Here is a 24378-nt window from a genome sequence, read left to right as displayed (position 1 = left end):
GACTCTGATAAACAGACCTCTGCTCCTCAGAACACTTTCTCATGGAGCTGACAGGTTTTAGTTGTACAGCCTCCCATGCAGGTTTCAAACATAGTGCAGGCAGGATGAAAGAAGTCATGGCAGCAGCTATACTACAGAAATCTTTCTTGATGAAATGTCTGATCAACTATTCTTGTGAATAAAATACAGATTACACGTACATAAATAAAAACTGGGGTTATTTATTAGAGTTCTAAATTAAACCAGTATTTTTAAGAAATTATTTTTCAGTAATTCGTCTCATCCTTGGATGTCAAAATCCAAGGTTTAATTAACCATGGTTAATTAAAGCTTTGGGTTGTTGTTTTTTTTTTTACAAACTACATTAAATTATAGAGAAAATTTAATAATCACTTCTGATTTATCCTGATTTTATTTCACGAAATGCAATGAACGTTGTGGACTCTTAAGTCCACTGCTGAGTACAAAGGCATTATCTGAGACATGAGCTTGATCCAATATGATCATTACTGGTTTATGTTGTCTGTTTGTCTCACAGTTGCAAGCCACGGAAAAAAAGATTAACCATCATCCTTTTCCTTTATTTTATTTTATTTTAAATGCATATATTAGAAGGTTCTGAAATAACAAAAGGATCAGATGCTTGAGAGAAAATTAGGTCATATATTTGTTAGATAGAAATCTCACAAGTAATTAGAAGCAGTATCTGCATTCTGTGCTGCTGCCTTTGTGTGCAGACAGTGGGGATTTCAGAATAACCCAGTTGGGGTGCACTTTTACACTTTCTAATATGTTCATAGAATACTGGTAAGAATGGCTTTTAAACGGTTCTTACAAGGGGGGAAAATCACTTGCAAATAACTCACATATACATTTGTGTCTGCTTTGGAAATACTTCTGGAATTTTTGTCCAACCTTCAATACACGTAGTAGACATTTAAGATACAAGCTTGAATGTATTTTAGATGTAACAAATATATCATTACACAGAATTTTTTGGCTGGTATTGGCATAAGCACTTTACATCAGCGATTACTTTTGTTAGACAAGGTTCCAGGAATCACCCATTGAGCGTATTTAAATGTGAGTATATTTAAATAAATGAATGAATACACTTAATTTTAATAGAGACCACTCTATATTTTTCATTTGGACATATACTTAAATCCTTCACAGAGGGAGGAATATGCTAAAGGAATGCAACGGCAAAATTCACTTGACTATTGCTGTAACTTATGAAATACTTTCTATACTGAAAGGAAAACACACATTGCAAAGACTCTTACCTGAAAGGCTGTTTGCTACTGTCAGCCATTCATTGGAGACACACTGCAGACACGTGCCCCATTCCCCTGTCCTTCTCTCATCCCTTTGACGCTTATGCCAGCTTAGACACTGGATGGGAAACAGAAGCAATTGTCTCTAAGAGAGGAAAAAGAGAGAACTGAAACTCAGCAAAGAAACACTGAAAATTAGTTGTAGGAGAAATAAACAGAATCCAGGAGAAGGAAAGAACTGCAAGAGTGGTGGAAGAACAGTAGTAGAGAATAGGATACCTGGGCAGAACAAGAACCTAGAAGGGGGAAAAGGACAGGAAGGAAAGAGAAACCACAGAACTGTGATCAAAGCCAAGTGAGAGAGGGAGGAAATAGTGGCAAACAGGAAAGAAACAATGAAAGAAAAAATCAGAATCCAACTTTACAGGTCAGCCTTGAACACAGCTGTGATCATGAATTGGGCGTCAGAAGGGGACTGTGCAGAAACACTCATTCCCAAGCTCACAGCTTGGAGCACGTCCCACTGACTTATGCCAGCAGGAAAGGGGAGGGGAGCAAAAACTGCAGCTCGTCAGGCTCTGGCAAAGCCGCTACTGAGGCTGGATGAATTTCATAGAGCAGAGGTTCTCCCTACTACTCTGGGCCTTTGCAGAGCCATCAAGAATGGGACAAACTGAAAAATATAACGTAAGTCAGAAAGCAGTCCACATGGCTTCCAGAAGTTTTGTCCGCACACAGCCACTTTTGTAAGGAAATTTTAAGAATTCACTATGTAATATTATTCAAGGATTAATTAGGAAAATCTTACATTTAGAATCATCCCCTGTTGATGAATATCCTAAATACATTGTACAATACCTCTGCTTGCCAGGTGAAGGGAAATCTCAGGAAGGAGATGAATTTCAGCATCAGAACAGGGAATAACACTATAACAGTATCTTTCTCCTCTCCAAACACCAAAGATTGTAAGAGATCAGTGGACTGCTCAGGATGAGACAGATGATGTTATCCTGTCTTTCAGTAAGGGAAAAACCATATCCTAGAACAGAACACTGTTCTTCATGCTCAGCCTGAGACAGGCTGAATGGGTAAGGTTGAGAAAGTCATTTCCTCTTGTCTATGAGCATCTCTCCAGGGAGACATTTGGTGTTAGAGAATGGAGAAACTGGCAAGGTTGAAAAGGACAGGTATCATGCTCACATTCTCTAAAGTGCTGGAAAACAGTAAGGCACACTGAAAGTATTCTTTGAGAGAGGAACACTGCCAAGAGGCTACTGCAGAACAGGAGTCCTCTCAACTGCCCACCGTGTTCCAGCTGGCCAGCTCACTTCTACCTGTCATTCCTCTTCCCTTTCTGTTTTGAGAGAGGAAAGTAAGAGCCATAATAAATTAAAACTGTAGAAAAATACCAGAGTTGATCCAGGGAGTAAAGAGAGAACAGAGCAATTAAGAACTTTCCTGTTAAACCCTCACTAGGCATACCTTAACATTTTGAGCGTGTCATGCCCCTCAAAAACATGGCAAAGAGAAGCAGGCACTTAAAAGAGCTTTCAATTACTTACGTGCCTTTGGCGCCCTTTCAGGATGCTGGAAACGGCTGTGGTAAAGTTATTTTCTCTGCATTTGCCTTTCTTGACAGAACAGCTCCAATATTTTGATCTCAAGAATAATCAGGTCTTTTGTGTTTCCTTTTCAACTAACTGCAGACTTTTGCAAGTTAAAAATTAATGACAACTTCTCTACCTTTTTTTTCTTTTCAAACATAACCCTTCTGCGCTTTCCTGAAAACAAAGCATCATTTTCCCTACAACCTCTAACTGTTCATCGAAACTGCATTCAAACCATTCTTTTGCCCTCCTTCTGTGGTAAGGCACAAAATGAATTCCACCACAACAAAACAACTCGCCTCGTGGAAACCATTATTCTGAAGATGAAGCATTGTGTTGTGTCCTTTACCACTATTACCAGCAGTCAGTCTGTTAGAACGTATTGGGCGATTATAGGCTGGCCTTTTCACAGAAAGCCATGGGTTTCAAGTTAGCAGTAACAATCTATCAATTCTTGAGATTATGCCATGATTTACTGTCACAGCATCATGTATTCTCTGATTTTCTGCCTGCTATGAAACATTGTGCTTTCCTTTTCTATTGATGTATCAACTATAATAGTTACAAGGAGCTACAGAAAAATCAATAGCGAACTTTCATTACGGAGCACATAAAGAGTACCATGCTGTGAGAGCACCTAGCTGTTAAATAGTCACCAGCAGTAAGGTACACTATAAATGTCTGTTATTTTGGTCCAAATGAGGAATTTCTGAATTTGAAGCATCCAATAGGTAGGATTTCTGACATCACTGGATTCCACGTCAAGTTTTTCGAGTATGTGATTTTTTATCCAAGTGTCAGCCCTGATTTGTCTTTTCTGTGCTGGGATCTCTTGCTGACCTAGGAAATGAATATCAAAATAACATATTGCTGGGCTATCCTTCACTATAAGCTCATTATGTTTGGCTGAACAGAAGTAGTAAGAATTGTATCAATTCTGATTGAACTAGACTATATCAAGTACATTGACTGATTATGGTGAACAGGCCAACAATATCTGTGTTAATTTCACAAACAGAGCAGAGATTAAAAAGGTACTACAGTATGGCTGCATACTCCTCTGAGCTTCTTGGACTGTGCCTGGACTAAGAAAAACTTTTCACTACATGGTTGGGGGGGACAGGGAAGTGTAATTTTTGGTTTCAATAAGTTTATTTGCCAGTGGAAACACACGCACTTCAAATTAATGGAGGTAAACCAGGAATGCCAAGAACAAAAGTAATTGTTAACAGGCATTGCTCTGAACATGTTCAGACCATTGGCATCATCAAGCACTGTTCCTGCAGGGTGGGCTCTGCTGCAGCAGTCAGTGGTTACCTTGGCTCTTGGAGACTGAGCTGATTTACTCTAGCTACAAACGCACAGTTTGTTGCTGAATACCTTACAGTTTGAAAACCTGTGCATTGCTATGAAACTCAAACATGAGGATGCACATGTGTACTTACATGAACTGCATTCCGCGACATCATCTGTCATGGCCACAAGATTAGAGGAAAGCCACGTTTCTTGCCCTGGACATAAATTTTAGGAAAATTAACCTTTAAGGAAAGAAATCCAAAGCAGTACTAGAAAAACTGCAAAAGCAACACAGAAATCTTGTAGTAAAAAATGAGAAATAAAATAGAAATTGCATTCCAAATGACAGTTCAGTCCTGCCCATCAAGAAATACCTGCAGGTGGGGAAACACCCTGCTTTGCACAGCACTGGAAGGCCTAGCCACAACTGCCCTCAACAAGTGGGCATTGATTTCAGTTGTGGTGAATCTGAAACTGAAAATCCTTCCAGAGAGCAAGCAGTCAAGACAAAATCCACAACCTAATCAAATAAAGTATCAGGAGACTCAGATGAGAAGCATCACAGAGTGCCACTGTAGCTGCAGATATTTCTGTTTGGGCTTCCTTAGACTAACCTCTTCCATAACACAGCACACAATGCAGGACAATATTTGAGAGGAACCAAACTCATCAACACATTACATCTAAGCTTGCAAATCTTTTATCAACACTAATTATGTGGAACTGAAACAGTATCTCAGAGGACAACAGCTAAATGTGCCAAGGACCTCAAAACTGCAGTTTGGTGTTAACGCTTATGTAGTGAACAGCTGTAAATATCAACAGTGGATTCTAGCTCTTCCAAGTAAAAAAAAAAATAAAATCAAGTGTTTGGCTAAAAGAAGTCATTTCTACTGTAGTTCTGCCATAGGGCTTTCAGCATTGAGCAAAGAAATGAATGACATTTGGCTTCAGATTGTTTCAAAATAAAAATATAAAAAAGAAGTTATTTTACTGATGATTTTTTTAAACCAAAATTTGAAGAAAAAAAAAAAGATAGGATGTGTGTATCACTCTGATCCTTGTCTCCAATAAGGCAGAGGACTTAATGTTCTAATTTATTCTCTGATTACACTGACAGAGAGCTATGGTATCGTTCTGTACCCCTCCGAGCAGAACAGCACTAAAACACCTTTGCTTTTCCTGTTTTAAAGAAAAGACAATGTAACAGCCTCCACTCCTGTGGGATTCTGGATATAAACAGAAGGAAAAGCGCAAAGAAAATTCACCAAGTAGTAAAAAGGTGGTATGAAGTTCTGCTCCTACCTATAAACCACTATAATAATATAATTGGCCGGCCTAATATTTTTAATCAAGTTCAAAAAAGTTTGCAATGTAATAATTAAATGCAAATACAGTCGCGAACCCAAAGACCAGAAGAATGCCTTTAAGCTAGTATTTATAACAAGAACTATTCGACTGAGCTGTCGTGTAAATTTTATCATACCTGAGGCAGTTTTCCTCAGTCGATTAGCTGAAAAGCTGAATATATCCTGAGGCAAACCAGACATCTAGTACAGGCTAAATTCAACTACTGGAGCTTAAATTTGGCTTAATATATCCCCACTTGGATCTGCCTGTTTAATTCTCTTTCATATGATAACGTTGGTTTATTCATAGTCTGGACTTGCCACCTGAACAAACTGTACCTCATATCTTATTCTAATGAAATAAGAAAACTTTGCAAAAACCACAAAAGTTCCTGACTGAAAATCAAATGCAAATTTGGGATTAAAAACTGTTTTGTAAAGTGACTACAAGATTAGTACAGAGAGATTTTTCCCCTAAGGAGCACTGCTTTTTATGATCATGCATTTTTTATACTCTATAGAGACAGATGGGCTTTATAAAAGGATAGAGCCTGCTACTCAAAAGGGCTTCAGTGGCAGCTGCACTTCTGTGTTTTAACCTCAGTAGAAATGTGTATAGAATATTTTTCCAGAAAATATTTATACTACTTCTTTTAGGACTATACTCCCCTTTGGTGGAGTTCAAGCGACAGCAGCAGAAATACCTCTGAGATTCATCTGCTCCATTACTCCTATTTTAAGCAGTACTCGAGTAACAGAAAAGGAATAAGGAGGAAAAAGATAGATAACGTCTAAACTTCTCATGACTGCAAAATACAGATCTAATAATTCATAAAAGTTGAAAACGTCTAAGCAAAAGCAAACTTTAACTAAAAGGAAGCGTATTTCTAAACTTTTCATTCCGTTTTGTTTCTGCACATTCAGCGCCTTCTCATCCAAACACCAGACTGCTCCTTGCTCCTCTTTCCATTATACTGCACAGCCATTTATTGCAAGTTGCACACAGAACCCTTTCTGCCTCAGTTCATAACTTCAAGGATTTTGTATGATGCCCCTATCACCATTCACAGGAACTTCATAAATATTTATGACATTTTAAACTATTCACGCCCTACAAATTGTAGACACTGACAGCCAATTTCTTTAAAATATCAACAATCCTGTATTGTTCATGCGTTACTGAAGACTGAAATAATGTTTCAGAAATTAACTTGGGAAACCTCTTGGTTCATTACATTTTCTGTTTATTCTTATTTTGTTAATTCTTATGATAACTCTTATTTTCTCGTTTTCTCAAACGAAATGCTTTTTCTCTGATCACTGTGTAATATGAAACTAATGGTAGGGCTGCGGGTCTGCCCACATTTAAACATGTATATATTGAAGCCCGCTGATATCATGATAATTATTTTCTTAGCTGTTTTTCTTAGCTGTGCTTATTCCAACTGAATATTAGAAATACAGTCATTTCTAGCCCAGGCATATACTAAGGACCTGGGAATAGGTGAGGGGTTAGGAAAAATTAGTCTTAAGTGATGTTCCCTCTTAGTTTATCCATGAAATCTTCCCTAAATCATTCCAGCCCCAGCTTATCAACACATACCTGCATAGAAATACAATCACGGCTATATAGAACTTGTCCCTGAAAAAGAGACTTGAGTTGACTCCTTTTTTCTAGAACTGATCTGCAGGCTAACTTAAAAGTCATCATATCAAAAACACAAACAATCCTGAAAGCAGGAACCAGAAAGCCATGTTGGACCAGGTGTGTCTCACCACCAACTTGCAACCAGGCTATAAATTTGGGTTTAAACCCTTGCATTCTATCTTTCTCAGCACTACAGCTTCGACCCAAAGACTGGGTCATACCTCCAGAAAGAACAGCTTGTAGCCAGCAATAACTAAAATCACCCTCTGAAGAACTGGAAGACTCCACTTTCTTCTTTGAATAAATTCAGGCTTAATATTAGGAAAAAGAATCTGAAAGAGAGGTCAGGTGTTAGAATACACTGCCCAGGGAAGCAGTGGAGTCACCATCCCTGAAGTTGTTCAAGAAACATGTAGATGTGACACTGAAGGACATGGTTTAGTGGACACAATAGAAATGGGTTGATGGTTGGACTTGAAGACCCTAGAGGTCTTTTCCAGATTCAGCGATCCCAAGATTCTGTGAAATTTCTGTCCTTCTGCACCTTCAAAGAAAGCAACAGCAACTCTCTTATGTGGAACCTAATTACATCAGTGAATGCTAAGCATGGATTAAAATACCACCAGGCTGCATTCAGTCCCAGCTAGGCGGGGCAAAGAGTTAAGCACATTCTCCATAGTTCACCTAGTGTAAGGATAAGCCTGGAATATCAGCAGAAAATAAACTCCAGGCATAGTAATTTTTAAATTACGTTGTCCTTCAGATAAGACATTTCTAAAATAAAGCACTTGCTGTACAGCCACTGCTTGAATCTTGTATATCTGCTCCATCCACGTCTCCTCTGAGGTAACCTGCTCTCCCCATTGGCTCTCCACAGCCAATGTACCTAGTCCTGCTTTTCCTCGTGAGCCCCAGTGCGAAACACTGGACTTCACATCTACAGGTACTGCTGCCTATGAACTTGGGCTCAGGACTTGTGAGTAGCTCTTACTCTGAAAGAGGCCTGACATGATCCTGTTTTGCTGTGTTTCAGTGACTACCATATCACGTGTGTGTCAATTGAAACATATAAGGATGTTCATTCCTGCGTTGCCAGGATGAGAAGCAGGTGGAGATTTTGTTTGTTTGCTTAACTTTGAAGTCAGTAAACTCTCAGCCTGAGTTGCTGAAAGTCAAGCTGTTTTATTTTCCTGAGTGCTGACTCAGTCAGTAATTACACCAGTCATAAAGATTGAAGAGATCAAATCAGGTTTCGTTCTTTGACTTCACTGAGAGTGCAAGAACAGAAACAACTGAAATTTAGTAAAATATTTTCATAGTTCTGTAAGGAGAATTCAGATAAGTAATCCCTAGCTCCTTTTTCATTGCAGAGCTAACAGTAGCAAAAGCAATTATACAATTATTTAATGAAGTAAATAAACATAGGACCTAATAGAGATCAGAAACTGATATTCTCAGTACAAATCTGTCATTTCATAGTCTTTTTGGTAGTGAAAAATATGCCTCAATATTTTAAATACCAATAGAAAGAAGCCTATCACTGTGAAATAACACCAAAATACGTTTTAGTTGATTTCTGAATTGTTCTGAAACAAACCCAAAGTCCACCAAGATCAAATATGGGGGATGGAATAGCATTTGGACTGTGAATTACAGCCTCCTTTCTCATTAGCATCTTATTCTTAACGTTCAAATACATTTTATTTTGCCAAACACTTACCTATGAACTAAAAACATTGCTACAGAATAATTTAATTAAGACTTTCAAAACAGTGTGCTCATTATCTGATGTTACGTTCAACTCAAGATGAAAATTACTTTATGACCCTCATAAATAGTCAGAGATAAATTTTTACACTGCTACAGCTTAACCACTGCCAAAGAACCCTTTAAAAACAGGAAAAGTTTTAAATGCATTTACTTCAGAGTTGAGAATTTTAAGACATATGTGACCTCAGTGGCTATAATGTAAAATTTCTTCAAGTTTTGGGAAGTGCTGAGTATTGCGCCTTACAATTGATTAATAAACACATCTAAAATAATTTGCTTCCCAGGCCTCCTAAGTAAATAATATTCAGTACAAACAAGCTCTAATAAAATCAAGGGGAATTTTGCAATAAGGAGTTCACCTTTAACACAGATCTTCCTTCATTATCGTAGTCTGCTTGTCAAGAAAACTTAGACACAGAATGTTGTATATCTGCTTTCATGGCAGATGTGCTATGCTGCTGTTGTTTGAACTACAGAGAATCATGAGTACTTTTCAAGCTAGCAGTTATCAACCATTACTACTCCTGCTCTCAAAGATTTCTTTATCACATACCAAAATTTACCAAGAATGTTTCCAGTCCAGCTGAAAAAAAAATAGACCAGATTCTTGGAGATGAGCTTGAAGGACATCCTGGCTAAGAGATCCTGCCAGAGTTTAGGAAACATCATATTTTATCTATACTTTTTTGACCATTCCAAAGAACTGCTAAGCACTGGGGCCTGTTGGGTATTAATAACATCCCTTAGCCTCCTTACGTGGCTAGGGCTGTGCCCTTTCAAGGAAAGGAAGATGAGCCTTGGGCTGGGATCAAATCTTTCTGCCTGGAACACCCACTTCCAGTCTTCTAGGACTTCTACCTTCAGAGGATCCTGAACATTAACCTTATTTCACCTTTGCAATACTATAATTTGCAATGGTGCAAAATCCACAGTGGAAGCTGATGTATCTGTGTGTGCATCTGTTCCTTGTTTTACACAGACAAGGCACATGATAAAATGTGTGTGCAGTAAAAATTTAACCAGCTTTCTCTGGGATGTATTTATGCTGCTCCTAAGGAGTTACTATTTTTCAGATTTAAATCTCTCATTCTCTTTCATTTTGCTTTTCAGAATTCCCAGACCAAAAGAATCTCTCTACAGATTAATACACCACCAAATTTTCAGTATTTCATGTTTGGAATATGAGAGGGAGAAAACCTCTCTGAAACCTCAATATTTACCCCTCTAAAGACCAGACCCATTTTTGGCAAAAATATGCAGAAGTGTTCTTGTTGGTCTGAATGTTGCATGCAGTTTCAGCTTAAAACACAGCTTTATAGCAGATGTATAAAATAATCGAAATTGGGAGATTTGCAGGAATAGTAGCACATTCTTATAGTAAGTGCAGAGCAGATCCTGACACACTATAATACTGTTTTTGTCTTAATCGTCAAAAGTAAGCTATAGAGAACAAAACATTCTTTGTTTGACAGAAAAGCAATTGCTATTTCTTGTAAAACATATAATATATTCCAGAAGACCTAAGGGTTTACTTTCCAATAAGGATAGAAATAGATGTGCGCCCCACTGTGAGCTTGCAGTAAGGCTGTTTCATGTAAAAAGTTCGTAATTAGTCCCTGAGTGAATAAAGTAGAAGAGATAAGAGACTGATACTTACTGTAAGCAACACAAAACACTTTTTCTAGCTGCTAGGATTTAAGGGTGTGTGGGTGGGAGGGGGGGGGAACTATTCCTACTCATTTAACTTACAAGTGTCTAAACCCTGGAAAATTATTTCTTGCATTAAGCTTAAACATGTGTACTTTAATTGTTACTAACCAATATAAAGATTGGTAAGAGACACTGCAATTCCAAAAAGCAGACAGGAGCGAAGAATTACACGAAAGCACAAAAGACTGATGTGTTGTATATCTGCAGCAGATTTCAAGCTCATTATACAGCTCTGACTTCATCAGAGTTACATCAGCATCACCTGGTGCTTTGCCAGTTTACCTCATTAGCGTTCAAAGGATTCTTATCAAAAAGGAAATACTTGGAAAAACTAAATCAAGCACCTTTAGCCAAAGTCAAATAATAACTGTCAAGAACAAAAACAAACCCAAAGCACATGAGAAACATCCGCAACAAAAATAAAACTGTAGTTAGATAAAATCAGTATCATCTAAGTACTAAATTGGCAATCTTGGTTATGCCCCAAGGACCTCACTCAAAAGACACAACCGGTCATCAGGTTGCCTCCATACCACCTCTGTCAAGACTGCACTGCCAGAGAGATCAACACACAGATGAATTGTGTAATGATGTCCGACACTGTAGTCACTTAGACCATGAATACTCCGATTCAGTATAGAAAGAGTAAGGAAAATTCCTTGCATTCAGACTGATGAACTAAAACAACCTTGTTTACAAACATCCGATTCTCATCACAAATGCCAGGAATACATTAAAAGCATTTCCTCAGGCTGGATGTGGCATACAAGCCCCAAAACTACTTTTTGTTTAATGTTCATATTAACTGTACTTATCTTTAAATCTGACTAATGCTTTTATTGCCATACCAAAGTGCTTAAAGTTATTTTGAAGTTATTTTTAGCAAGGAAAAGGTTTGACATGCTAATTCTGAAATCATTATACAATTTATCTTCCTGTTTAATGCAGTTTAACTCCCAACATAGGCCATATTTTCTGGGGGAACTTATGTTCTGCCAATTCATTCATGATTGCAATTTGCCTCTGAAAGTAATCTACTAATCATAATTACAACACTCAACTTTTAAATCAACTCACACTCCCTGCAAAATACCTTAGGAGTTTTAAGTACCTACGTGAAAACATAAACAGTTCTTAGAAAACATCCAGAGTAATATATGAAAACACGATTTACCAGAGACACTGGCAAAAAGACTTCAGATAAATAAGTGTGAATAGCTCAGGAGCCATGCACAGCAGCTCTGAAATTTCCAGTTCCCCTCACTCTGGATACTGAAATTTCAGATGATTCCACTCGGACAGTCATCATCACCTTGGTACTGCTCGGGAATTCTTTAACGCCAGATAGCAAAATTCAAGCAGAGGTCATGTCCTGGCTCCCAAGTGAGCAGCATCTGATTCAGGGAGCCACTTGTGTCATTTCCAGAACAAAACTGGGACAGGAAAGAGGCAGACAGTAATGATGAAAGGAACCATCCACCCTGCAGAAAGCCCATGAAAGAGTGAAGCAAAGGGGTAGCCGGCAGCAAGTACAGTATGCTGCAGAGAGCCTCCTGCTCCAAGTCTGTACATGCTACCCAGCTCTGCCATTGGGAACCATGACTTCCCTCCTGTTCTCTGATCCTGAGGAAAAATGTTTGCCTCCTTCAACCATTTTCCTCTTAATCTAGCACAGTTATGAGCAGGAACCATAAGTTCTATTTAAAGCTCTTCTAGGAAAAGGTGCAGTTAGATCCAACTTACACAGCTTTCCAGTGTAATGCATTGGGAAACCAAAGTGTGTTCCTATTTTACAAAGGAAAACACTCATTTCCCCTCCATTCAAAGCTGGGATTTACAATGAACCAAATTCTGCCAAATTCCCCCTCTCCCTTGCTCAAAGAATATCCATATAGGGACACATTTGTCTTAATTCGAAGTGAGTTAGCCGAGTACATATGCTTCTACTGCTGTGCTCTAGCATTACAAGAAACTGTATTACAGTACTCTACTATGGTACAGATGACTGAACATCAACCAAAGTAAGTTCTCCCAGCAAGAGTAGTTTGATTGCTTCCCACTTTCTGCATTATATCAGAAGTCTGATTTGCAAATGTGGGAATAATTTCTGCAATCTTCAGACATGTCAAAAGACAGCATCAAAACACATTTAACAAAGGGACTCAAACAGTACGGAGTCAGTATATTGGCAGACTCTTTCCAGTGGTGCACAGCGATAGGACAAGGGGAAACAGCCACAAACTGGAGCATAGGAAGTTCTGCTCAAATGTGTGTAAGAACATCTTTGTGATAAGGGTGATGGAGCACTGGAACAGGCTGCCCAGGGAGGTTGTGGAGTCTCCTTCACTGGAGATATTCAAGACCTGCCTGGATGCCTACCTGTGCGACCAGGTCTTAGGAGACTGCTTTGGCAGGGGGGTTGGACTTGATGATATCTACAGGTCCCTTCCAGTCCCTACAATTCTGTGACTATGATTCTGTGATTTATCCCTGACTGCCATTTTCATAGCTGAAACTTCCTGTGTAGAAACAGAAAGAAGATAATCAAAGAGAGGAAGAGTGAACAAATCTTGCCTGCTAACTGATGTAAGCACCCATGTTATCCAATACCAAATAAAATTAGCACGTTGGATTTCAGAAAGCATAGTCAGGCTAAAGGGCACCATTTTTATCTGGTATTCCCCCCAAAGGACAATGATTTCAATTTATAAAGATCATTAGTCAATGAAATATATATTTTAGAGAGTTTCTAGTAGGGAAGATTATTTTGGCAGTCACTGGAGTGTACCAGATGGTTCATTAACATAGACTAGACAAGTCAAAGGCTTTCAGAATCGTTTAGAAAATGTCAAACAGAAACAAGAACCCTGTCACTTTTTATTAGAATTAACTACATCATACCCTGGACACAGATTTCACCTTGGGTCAGAAAAATTAATACAGAATTATATGAATTGTGTAACATACTAGGTTAAAGATAGGGCTTCCTCTTGGGACTCATTTGCTAGCAATATATCACGGTCTTCTACTTTAGGAATCCTCAACCTTTCTTTTTGTAAGATATGAAAAGAGCTGACCTTGCTCAGACTCCATTGGTGTCTAATTGATTTGAGGTATATGCAGAATTTCAACAAGACACTCCGCTAAAGCTCTTTGTGATCATTTTCCCAGGAAAGAGAGCAAAAGGGTTTGCTGAATATTCAGCAGCTTGTAGAGTATGCTTTTGTCAGGAGGAAAAAAATAATAATACAAAAAACCCACAATATTTAGCAAAATGTTGCCTTAGTAAGCCGTAATTAAAATGCAACTCAATTGTTCTTACTGTTTTTGTTGTTGTTTTAATTACCATTCAGATGTCAAAAACCTAGAGAACTTCCAGCTTGTGGAGGGTGTTCAGGAACAAGTGAATGCTGCTCTGCTGGACTACACAATGTGTAATTACCCACAGCAAACAGACAAATTCGGGCAGCTTCTCCTGCGACTACCAGAAATCCGGGCCATCAGTATGCAGGCAGAAGAATACCTCTACTACAAACACCTGAACGGAGATGTCCCATGTAATAACCTTCTCATTGAGATGCTGCATGCAAAGAGAGCATAAATTATATCCATTAGAGCTTCTGCTTTCAACGAAAAAATATACTCTGAACTGCTCCAAGCAACACTAATTAAAATGTGGTTTTAAGACTTTGCAAAATGGTATAATAATCAAATACTAATAGTAAATAAGTGATGTATCAGGGTATTTGTATTGCAAACTGTGAATCATATGCTACACATCCCCAAAGGAATCTCTATAGGACTTTATAAACTGGAGAGAAGTAAACATAAAACGTGGATACTATCACCAATGCCAACATGAATAAGGACAGAATGATTCTTGTATATTTAACTTCTGATTGCCAATACGAAGAAATTTAGGGGAAAACTGATCTGTATTATTGAGCTAAGAGAGTGGAGAAATTGAGCGCACTAAATTCCTTCATTGTACAGCAGGACTTCTAGAGCAGTTATAATAGATGCAAAGCTGCATCTACACCATCTTCTATCATTCTTCCAAGGACCCAACACTTCTGTGATAAACAACGTGGCATCCATTCAACAGTATGTAAGAGAGAGCTGGCGTAGGCCACGTTCTAGGTAGTATGGCCACCACTTCCCTAGAGGCTGGTTTTGACAGTCTCTCAGGCCTGCAAATAGCTAATATGAAGAGTCTGTTATCAAGTTAGCTTGGCATTCTTACTGTGTTCTAAAGTTTGTTTCGTTATGTGTTCACGTTGTTAAATCAGGCAGTATCCCTCTTCTACTACTGTCACTGGCTGTCATTAAAAAACCTAAGATAAATATGCAAAAGAAAAATTATATATATATATATATATATATTCAACTCAAATATATACTTCAGTAGCACAGTGGCTAAAACGTGGCTCTGCTATGTAGCTGTGGCCTTTTCCAAAAAAAGAAAATGAATATATCTAAGCCACCAAAAGTGACAGCTTCTTTGACAAAAACCTTTTCTAGGACACAAAATACTCTTGTTAAAGAAAAATAAAATAAAAAAGAGCAGAAATGCATTAAGCAATCCAAGAACAGGCAAGTAAATTACATGAGATGATGTCCAATATCTAATCAAACTGTTGTTTTTTTTAAGTTAAGTAATACACCATTTTTTAGGCAAAAAAAAGAAGAGTGATACTGCTATGTCTATGTAGGCCAAAGTCTGCTGCAGAACAAATATTAGAGAAGAACAAACAATTCTCTCTCTGTTCAAATGAAGGTATCAGTATTAAAATGTAGTGCCACGGTTCTAAGTCTTGCCTTATTACATTATCCTTAAAGGTAACTGTGCAGATGTGGATCAACGTATATTTAAAATAAAGTATTAGCCTGCAACATTAACAAAAACACAGTGTTTACATTCTTTAGGTCCTGTGGGGGAAAAAAAAGAAAAAAGAAAAAAAAAAAAAAAAAACTGTGATAAAATTGCAAAGCAGTGATTTCCTTAATGTTGCTTTCCAATTGGTAATTATTTTACCAGTACTTAATTACTGTATGTCGTGAGACACTAAAATCAGTGGGGTGGGAGGGGACTTCAGTTTGACTTTAATTTTGAGATTATCAGCTGTACAATCACTTGTAGAAACTGTATAAAATCCTAAATCTTTGATTTTTTTTTTTTCATGAAGATTGCTGGCTTTTGAATAGTTTATTTATACTGTATATGATAGTTTCCACTGTAGACAATTATGATGCTAATTTATTGTTTGTTGGTTTCATCTTTATCTAAGATATAGCCAGAATGAAGAAGCCAAATATATGTGTTTACTGTAGCATGTCTTCAATTTAGTGGAACATAGTTCAGGGACACACAAAGGTCTTCACAAATTTAAATCATTCACTTGATTAATTGTCTGTAAATCTTCATAATCCTAAATGTAGTTTATTTAAATCTATTGTAAATTATGTGAGTTGTAGCTTCTATTTCATGTGAACTTGAAAAGGTGCATTCTCTTTTTTTTTTCCAACTATCCACACACTGTATACCAAAGACATTAATTATTACATCTGCATTAGTTAGCATGTTATTTTAATCACCTGTATACTGTCCATGCATAGGGTACAAACACAGCAAAGCCCAATGTCTGCACCTCCTAGATGCCTGCCTTGAATCACAGAATGCACACAGTGTCATACTGGCCAAAAGCAAACCAAATACATCCCCATAGTCAACCCACACAGCAAGTGTGGCAATGTTATTTGACTAAGCATTTGCCCTCAAACAAACCAAATTAACAGACGGTAAGATGCAGGTGGCAATTGACTGCGGCTGTGATATCTACATATCATCAGTATAAAGTTTGGTCATTCACTTTCTTTTTAAAAGAAAAACAAAGCATATTTCAAGTGTTTGCATTCTCTTTTTTCTTCTTTTTCTTTTTTTTTTTTTTTTTTTTTTTTTTTTTGCTATTGAAATGCTACAGTGAATATCGCTGAATATTTAAGTTAAAAGCTTTAAAAATGTAACTAGCTGTATTTGCAGCATGATAATCCACATACAGGACAAAAGAATTCAAATAAAGATGTATGAGAGTAGATTTTTTTCACACAATTTGATGGAAACTATTTCACATGAACTAACATGTAATTAGTCCAGGCTGGATGTGGCTCTGGGCAGCCTGGTCTGGTGGCTGGTGACCCTGCACAAAGCAGGAGGGTTGAAACTGGATGATCACTGTGGTCCTTTTCAACCCAGGCCATTCTATGATTCTATGAACATATATTTGCTCATATCTGTCATTCCAAGAATCCCATTTGATTGCCCAAAGTTTGCAAACAAAAAAAAAAAGAAAAAAAAAGAAAAAAAAAAAAAAAAGAAAAGAAAAAGAAAAATAATCAAACCTCATGTTAATTGTTAACTACTTTGTAACCAGACATTTGCTTTTGACTGCCTTATTGATTACAGGACATATTAGTAAAAGCAGACTAAAATTCAAAGGTTTTGGCTTTGGCTGGTTTATTATAGTTGTTCTGTGTTTGTAAACAGACAATCTGTAAGGTCTGACTATTTGTACTACAGATGTTCTGCAGCTGCCTTGGATTTAAATCCATGCAACTCTTAGAATGTGCAGTGAGTTACTTGTTGAAGTTGAAGTTCTCCTACTGTATCGGTGAAATACATATTGTCATGTCAGTTCTTGCCAGAAGTTTCTCATCGCCAATGGATTTTTTTTTTCAGTATTTCAATAAATATTGATATGTCCATGCTGACTACTTTTAAATTGTCTTTATACTAACATCATTCCACCGAAAAGAAGCACTGGTCAAAGCACAGTTTCACTGAAGAGGAGAGTAAAATGTAAAACATAGAAGAGCTCAAAAAAAAAAAAACCCTGATGCATAGAGAAAAGTAAAAAATGTAGAGAACAGCACATGCAAAAACTCGGACAGCTATAGTGGAATTGTGTAGGATGAAGCAAAATAAACCCAGCTAAACAGATCAGAAATGCTGCACTGACTCAAAAAGAAATTTACCAGTTCAACAAGTTAATGCATTTCATTTCATTCTGCACACTTAATTTCACTTTAAACATTGTTCAAAAAGGGTTAAGCAGCCAAACAATCGGAGGAGAAAAATGACAGAACAAAAGAAAATCGGGTAACGGGATCCAGCAGAGCTCAGGATAACCTCTCAGCAATGTAAATACAGCACAGGGCCAGGGGCAACTCCAGAGCTTCCAGCACAACTGCCAGCAGAGGCTGCCAAGGAGGCAGATGTTACAGCTACTAGAGAAAAATATTCTCCTAAAGTTGCCCTCTGGCTCATCTGATTGCCATTTCAAGAGCAGGGGGTGAAGTGGTCCAACAGCTTGTCAGCAGCACCCTACTGTTCTGAGATCAAGTCCATCGCTTCCCCTAAACTGTCCTGTAGCTGAAAAGGGACTGTTCTGCATGGTGCCAAGTGTTAATGCTTCAAGGGGAAGAAACAGGTCTATAATTAGTTATTTACAAATACTGTGTTTGAATGAAACAAAGCTGTGTTAGTGTTGCAATAAAAACAGAGTAAAATAGATAGGATACTTTTAAATATTGGGAATCATAACTGAAAATCACAATATCTCATTAGATCTAGGTGATGTTGCAGGATTAAAATCTCATCTAAGGAAAACACATATATATGTACACATACACATTTATATAACATATACATAGACAGTATATTTAGTATATGGAATACAGATCTAAATTATGAGAGAATTTATTTTTAACTGTGTTTGACACTGGTTTTGGAACAATCTGCTGCGTGTTTTTATTGGAAACATGGAGAGAGTGAGTTCAATGTAACACAGGTCATCAGTACAATACTTGGTGATCTTGACAATTTCCTGGAATACTGAATAACACTTTTCATTAACCCTTAATATGAAGCCCATAGTCTAGATAGTCTATGCTTTGGGATAAGTAAATTTAGTGTAGAACGGAATGATTCTTGGTGTAAGGTGCAGAACATAGGAACACTTCAGTAACACCAGTTGTTCATCACCTGTGCTGCTGCAGCTACACAAAGCTGTGTGTGTTCTGTGGTGTAAAATCAAATGCAATATCCTCAACCAAAAACTTCACTGAACAAAAGCCTCCCTGCAGGTATTTGTGTCAGCCACACTCTGCCTGATATTACTGAATGTTTGCTGGATACTACTACTGCTGACTGCCAGTTACACAGTAAAACTGAGACTCTGTATCAAAGGAAATAAAGAATGTTTGCAAGAAGGACCCTGAACAAACTACTGTATGTACACCAGAACCTGCTGAAGGCCACTCAATAGCTACTGACTTGCCTATGGATACACACACATGCCACAAACCACTTTTGGGAACTCCTCAAGCACACTCAAAAATCCAGTTCTCTGATGGCTGTACAGGACAATCTGTGAGGCACTGCTCCCCATGGGGACCACTAGTGCCCCATTTTACAGTGCTGTCTTTCCACTCATGTAAGTAGAAGCATTGCAGAATAATAGAAGAGAGGGGAATGCTTTTCTAAACAATACAACAGCATTTATAACACGCACTACATCACTATAGCTGTGGTGCTCCTCACCACTTGATCTAGATCTACAAGTATCAAAGAGGGGAAGCTCTACAAAGTGATTCCTACAGCGCAGAAGCACATCACAGTTTTATGTAGGAAGGTGGTCTAGAAAACGGCCTGAGTTTGAATTCCACAGTAAGAAATACGGAGTATTGTGGATGCCTATTACAATCCATCCATAAGGTATAGTAGAAAGAGAAAGATAACTGGGGGCAGAGGTGTTCCAGAATAAAATATAATACAAACTAAGCACCAATGTAGAATAGACAATATTATATTTATGTTTCATAAATATTTCATGGTGATTCACTTTTAATGTAAAGGAAAAAATAAATAAAATATGGTGGATTATTATCATCACTTTGAAGTATTAACAAGGCGTGAATAAATTATCATTTATGTATTTTACAGACCTGCCACAGTAAGTGATACTGTTTCTAATTTTCATTTAATAAATCTCATTTTATTTTACAATTTTTATAGCTTTCAGATAAAAAATGACATGGAATAATTATTTAAATATGTTTAAATCAATATATTCAACTCCTGCTGTGACACCTGAAGCTTATCACTGGAGTTTATTTTCATTTAAAACAAAACAATATAGCTCCTCCCCAAAGTTCACGTTGTCTTTTTTCCTAGCAAATCCAGTGAAATACCCTACAACAAATTCTTATTCTTCCTAGTAAGATCTGCCCCAACATGCTGGAGCCAGGCACGTCTTATGACTTTTGTTTCTCTGTATTAGTGTCTCTTATCTGCTCATTTATATTATTTAAAACCCACCTGATCCTTCCAATGATGACACCTTTACTCTACACATGAGCTCTTGCTGCCTTTCCACATTTTTCTTGTATGCCTGAAATTTCCCTCTTTAATATTCTTTTTCTTTGTACCACAAACAGAACTCACAAGTCAACCTGACCCAATGCATTTATATTTTCAGAAGTCATCTATATGTTTGAGGGTTGGAGGATGGAGTGAATAAAAACAGGAGTGTCAAGGACTCAACGGTGTCTGCATGTTTAGAGGCAGCAGAGTGACCATAAATGTCAAAACAGGAAAAAAATTGCTGAAACCTGGCCATACCAGGCTAAAGAAAGCCCAGCCAAAAGCAAGGCAAGGTCACCACCAGTTAGCCTGCTATGTCTTAGCTTACAACAACCAGCTAAAACATCAACAGTCCTCACCAAACATTGTTTTCAGAAGGAAAATAGGAAACATGCAAGAATTTTAGTTTAACAACAACATTATGATATTCACAGTGGAATCTAAACAGAGAAGCAGCATCAGTGTTAGAATGATATTATTTTAAGACAGGCTTTTGGGGTGGCTTTTTTTTTTTTTTGGCTCCAACAACACACAGTAATACTCAACCAAGAAACGGCCTTTGCCAAAAAGAGTAAAGGGAACAAAGTTTTTATTTCTTTTCTTTGTTTATATATCCAGCTTTGACACAGACTTACCCCTTGAGCATCCTGCAAGGAAAAAAAATAAAACTAACCAAAAAGCAATGCACTTTCCACGGTGACAGACTTAAGACATTTTCCTTGTCAGAAATAGCTGGCTGATATCTCACCTGGTGTTCCAGAGCCCTCAGGAAGTCTGGCTGAACAGCATCAACCATGTCTCAGCGCTGTTTTGTTCAAGAAGGAGCAACAACCACAAGCACGCAACAGAGGCTGCTGCAGGCAAAGGTGACAGAGCCTGAACACTATGTGGGGATACAGCACACTGGTGTCACAAGTGGTCAGCCTGTGAACAGAAGCAGAAGGAAAGTTTTGTGAGATCATCTGCTGCTTTAGCACTATGTCCCCCTACCTAATACAGAACCATTGTCCATCTATCTAATGTGAGAGTCATGAAGAAAACAGCAGTATTTTACTAACATATTTTCTAATACTTAGACTAAATTATCATTAAAAGTTCACTGTACCGATGCCATAGTTTTACCCAGCTTCTCTCTCACCTCCCTTGTATTTACATGTTAGCTCTGTTTGGAGGTCAGTTTCATGTGAACAACAAAACACAGAAATAATATACACAAAACATGAAAAAAGCTCCAGAAAGGAAGCGATCACTTTCGGATGATAAAATTGAGGCCAAGGACACTAGAAAAACCCTGCTTTCTTCCTGGTAGCTACTTTGTAGTTGTTCTGCTGGGCTTTTTTTTATATCTTCTCATGAAAGCTATAATTAATACAATACAAACTAATTTAACCAAGAAAAAAATGATTATGTGTTTGTAGTGTAAGGAACTGTTTTAGAATAAGCAAACAATTCACAAATGGAATGGTGTTCTACTGTCAGGCTCCCTCTTCCCAAGGAAGAAAAAAGAGCTAAAGAATGAAGGAAATTTCCTGGGATAACACACAAACGAGAACGAATTCCTTTTTTCCCCCCATTTCAGAGGATTTTTCTTCAAGTTACTTGATATCATTTCAATCACCGATAAGTAGAAACTTCATCATGTTTCTTCAGGCAGCTTTAGCCTCTCTCAGTCAATGTGCAGCCATCACCACACTAAGTTATGTGTTCCTCCCTTAGCTCATTATTTCCACTCTTTAATTATTCTTTCAGCCTTCTCTAGTACTATTGTTATCCAAATCGTGTTGGTGGTGCTTTCCAAACATGGATGAGTAACAGTTCCTGCCCTTAAGAGTTTATTTTCATGAAATAAGCCTTTGAAATTCTCCACCCAAGACAAAATACAACAACTGCAGCTGTAACAGCCTTCAAAAGTTTTTTCAAATGCTGTTAATTCCTATTTCTGACAGGAAGCCAAACACACGTGTTTTACATATATAAAAATGAGTGGCGTCTTTTCCAAGTAACTCAGTTTGTATTGCAAAACTGATCTTAAGGATATGAAATTCCCGAGAAATAAAGTCTTTAGTTTTAGATCTTTGGCACACCTCATTCATGTTGGCATCACATACCTCAGAAACTACCAGTCTCTGTATCCCATTCTAGGTGGATCACAAGCAGAACTCACAAAGCGCGTCTGCAATATCCATAACTGAGACATTGCCAAAGGAAGTATTTCTCCCTTTGCTGATAGAGCTGTTACAAGCTGGTAAAACTCACTGCACAGCTAAATGAGAATGGAACAACTAGGAGATGAGGTTTTACAAGAAACCACACAAAGCCACAGCAGAAATGTAAACAAAGTAATTCATTCCAATTAGAGAGAAAAGAGAAGCTGAAAATGATTGAGGGCAGTCAGTTCACTTTATCCGAAGAGTTTATTTGCATAGCTCATTCACATAACATAGTTTATTTGGTTTCTGGTCATTCTAACACATTGCAGAATGTAAACACCACAAGAACATCAATTCAAGAGTGCTTTTCTGCATGAGCTAAAAGGGAAAAGGATCACATGGAATCACTACAAAATAACTAAATAAGAGTGAGAAAAACTGCACTACAGAAAAACTTCAGATTTGGTTTAGGAATTAATTTAACCATTCCTGTATTAGCCTGTTACACTTCTTATGCATGGTGATACTGTGAAGTACTCAGTTACTCACTGTAGTGTGATAGGACTGCTTCAATTTTGTTAGAAACTTTATAAATCATTTTAAATTAGTAACAGTTGGTTAATATTGTGTGAAAAGTGAAAGGGGTGGGGGGGTTAGTTTTCACCTAGTTTACTTAAATGCCATTACTGATATTAAAAAACAAAACACCCTCCAGCACAAAAAATTCCACCCAATAAGGTTATGCACTTCTAAAGTCGTTAGGGTTGGTGACTCAGCCCCCACAGGCCAGGATGAAATAACTGCTGTGACAGATGATGAGGGACCTACAGGGCAGCTTGGGAGCACAAGACTGGCTCCTGCCCACGCTGCTGGGTGCCTAACTGCTCTCAAAGCTCCTGCAGAAGATAACACAGCCTACAAATCAGAGTTTTCACCCAGGAATTGCCAGGTTACCCTGCTATAGCAGTGACACAGACCACAGGAAGAGAAGGGACAGGAGTGAAACAAGGAGAACAGCTAGCAAGAGAACATAGCAAACTACAAGAGGTGTGGAGAGAACAAGAAGGGTCCCAGAGAAATGCATTCTCATGGCTGAGTCAACGTTTTGACTGAAATACATTAATTTCTTATTTCACTCACATTATAAAACATCTCTCTGGAGCACAATGACCTTTGATTGTTACAGGTAGGTTTTTAGCCATTGATTCTGCTCATTTGTTTTGCCTCCTGCTTCATTTATTCAAAGTTACTAAAAAAAAAAAAAAAAAACCACCAAAAAAAACCCCCATACTCCAGTCAGGGGGGAACATTTTCACAGCATACGACACGCAGGAAGTTTTACTGCCGAGTTTTCAAAGGCACTCAGCACACCATGCTCAGTCTATTGGGTCGCTGAACTGTAATAAAAGACATCATTAAATGAAACATTTGATGGAGGCACTTGGCTCATTGGGTCAGTGGTTTTAGTTATAAGGAACTCCTTGTGAAGCTAATAGAGAAAAAAATTAGCCATTTTGATTTCCAAGACCAGCCTCTCTTTTTAAAGAGGGATACACGGCAGTTTCTAGTAATATACATAATAACCACAGATATTTTCAAGGAGACTACACACTGCCACCAGAAGAGTTATAACAATACTGATGTAAACAGTACACATAACCAGCGCTGATATCAATAAGCTTAATTCAATTTCAAGCCACTTCTATGGGGTTTTCTATCTCCTTAGCAGAGAATGTCTTTGTTTTCAGGACAGAGTTTGAATCGCAGCGTGCACACCTACAGCTGGGAGGAAGTACCAGTGACATTATCTTCACGATCATTTAAAACAAAAATCAAATTTTACCCACTGTGCAGGAAGCTGGATTTTTATCACCAGCATGACAAAGCCCTGACCTGGCTGAGTATCTAGCTATTGGCACATAATATATTTGTAAAAGTTGAATGCTTAATAAAAGTATATATAATGCCACAACAGTGTTCTTGACTCTATCTACTACAATCTGCACAAAATGATCCATCAGCTACTTTGCCCCTTGGTTTCTCAGGCTCTAGTCCTTTCATTCTTACACCATCTCCTCAACTTTAATCAGGAAACAAAACAACTAGAAAAACAAACCAGATAATCACAAAACAGTTTTCTGAGAATTCAT

At 37.8% G+C, this 24378-nt stretch overlaps 1 protein-coding gene and 1 long non-coding RNA gene across 6 annotated transcripts in view; one reads left to right on the top strand and one right to left on the bottom strand.

The window, feature by feature from the left end:
• Nucleotides 1-15562, top strand: part of NR5A2 (nuclear receptor subfamily 5 group A member 2) — an 80625-nt gene extending 65063 nt beyond the window's left edge. For all 5 annotated transcript variants that reach the window (XM_085511085.1, XM_015869514.3, XM_085511087.1 and 2 more), the window contains one exon: nt 14011-15562. In XM_085511085.1, the coding sequence (XP_085367211.1) occupies nt 14011-14258 (248 nt within the window). In that variant the 3' untranslated portion in view covers nt 14259-15562. The remainder of the gene's footprint in view (nt 1-14010) is intronic.
• LOC146759006 (uncharacterized) lies at nt 3043-21002 on the bottom strand. Its single transcript, XR_014932621.1, has 2 exons — nt 20827-21002; nt 3043-4395 (listed from the first exon to the last, which is right to left on the bottom strand). It is a non-coding gene; the product is annotated as an uncharacterized LOC146759006 (long non-coding RNA).
• Nucleotides 21003-24378: the final 3376 nt, after the last annotated feature.

The sequence above is a fragment of the Coturnix japonica genome, chromosome 11, assembly GCF_054131305.1.
Source record: "Coturnix japonica strain WE chromosome 11, WE-NBRP24, whole genome shotgun sequence".
Taxonomy (NCBI): domain Eukaryota; kingdom Metazoa; phylum Chordata; class Aves; order Galliformes; family Phasianidae; genus Coturnix; species Coturnix japonica.
This window is presented reverse-complemented; position numbering and strand designations above follow the sequence as displayed.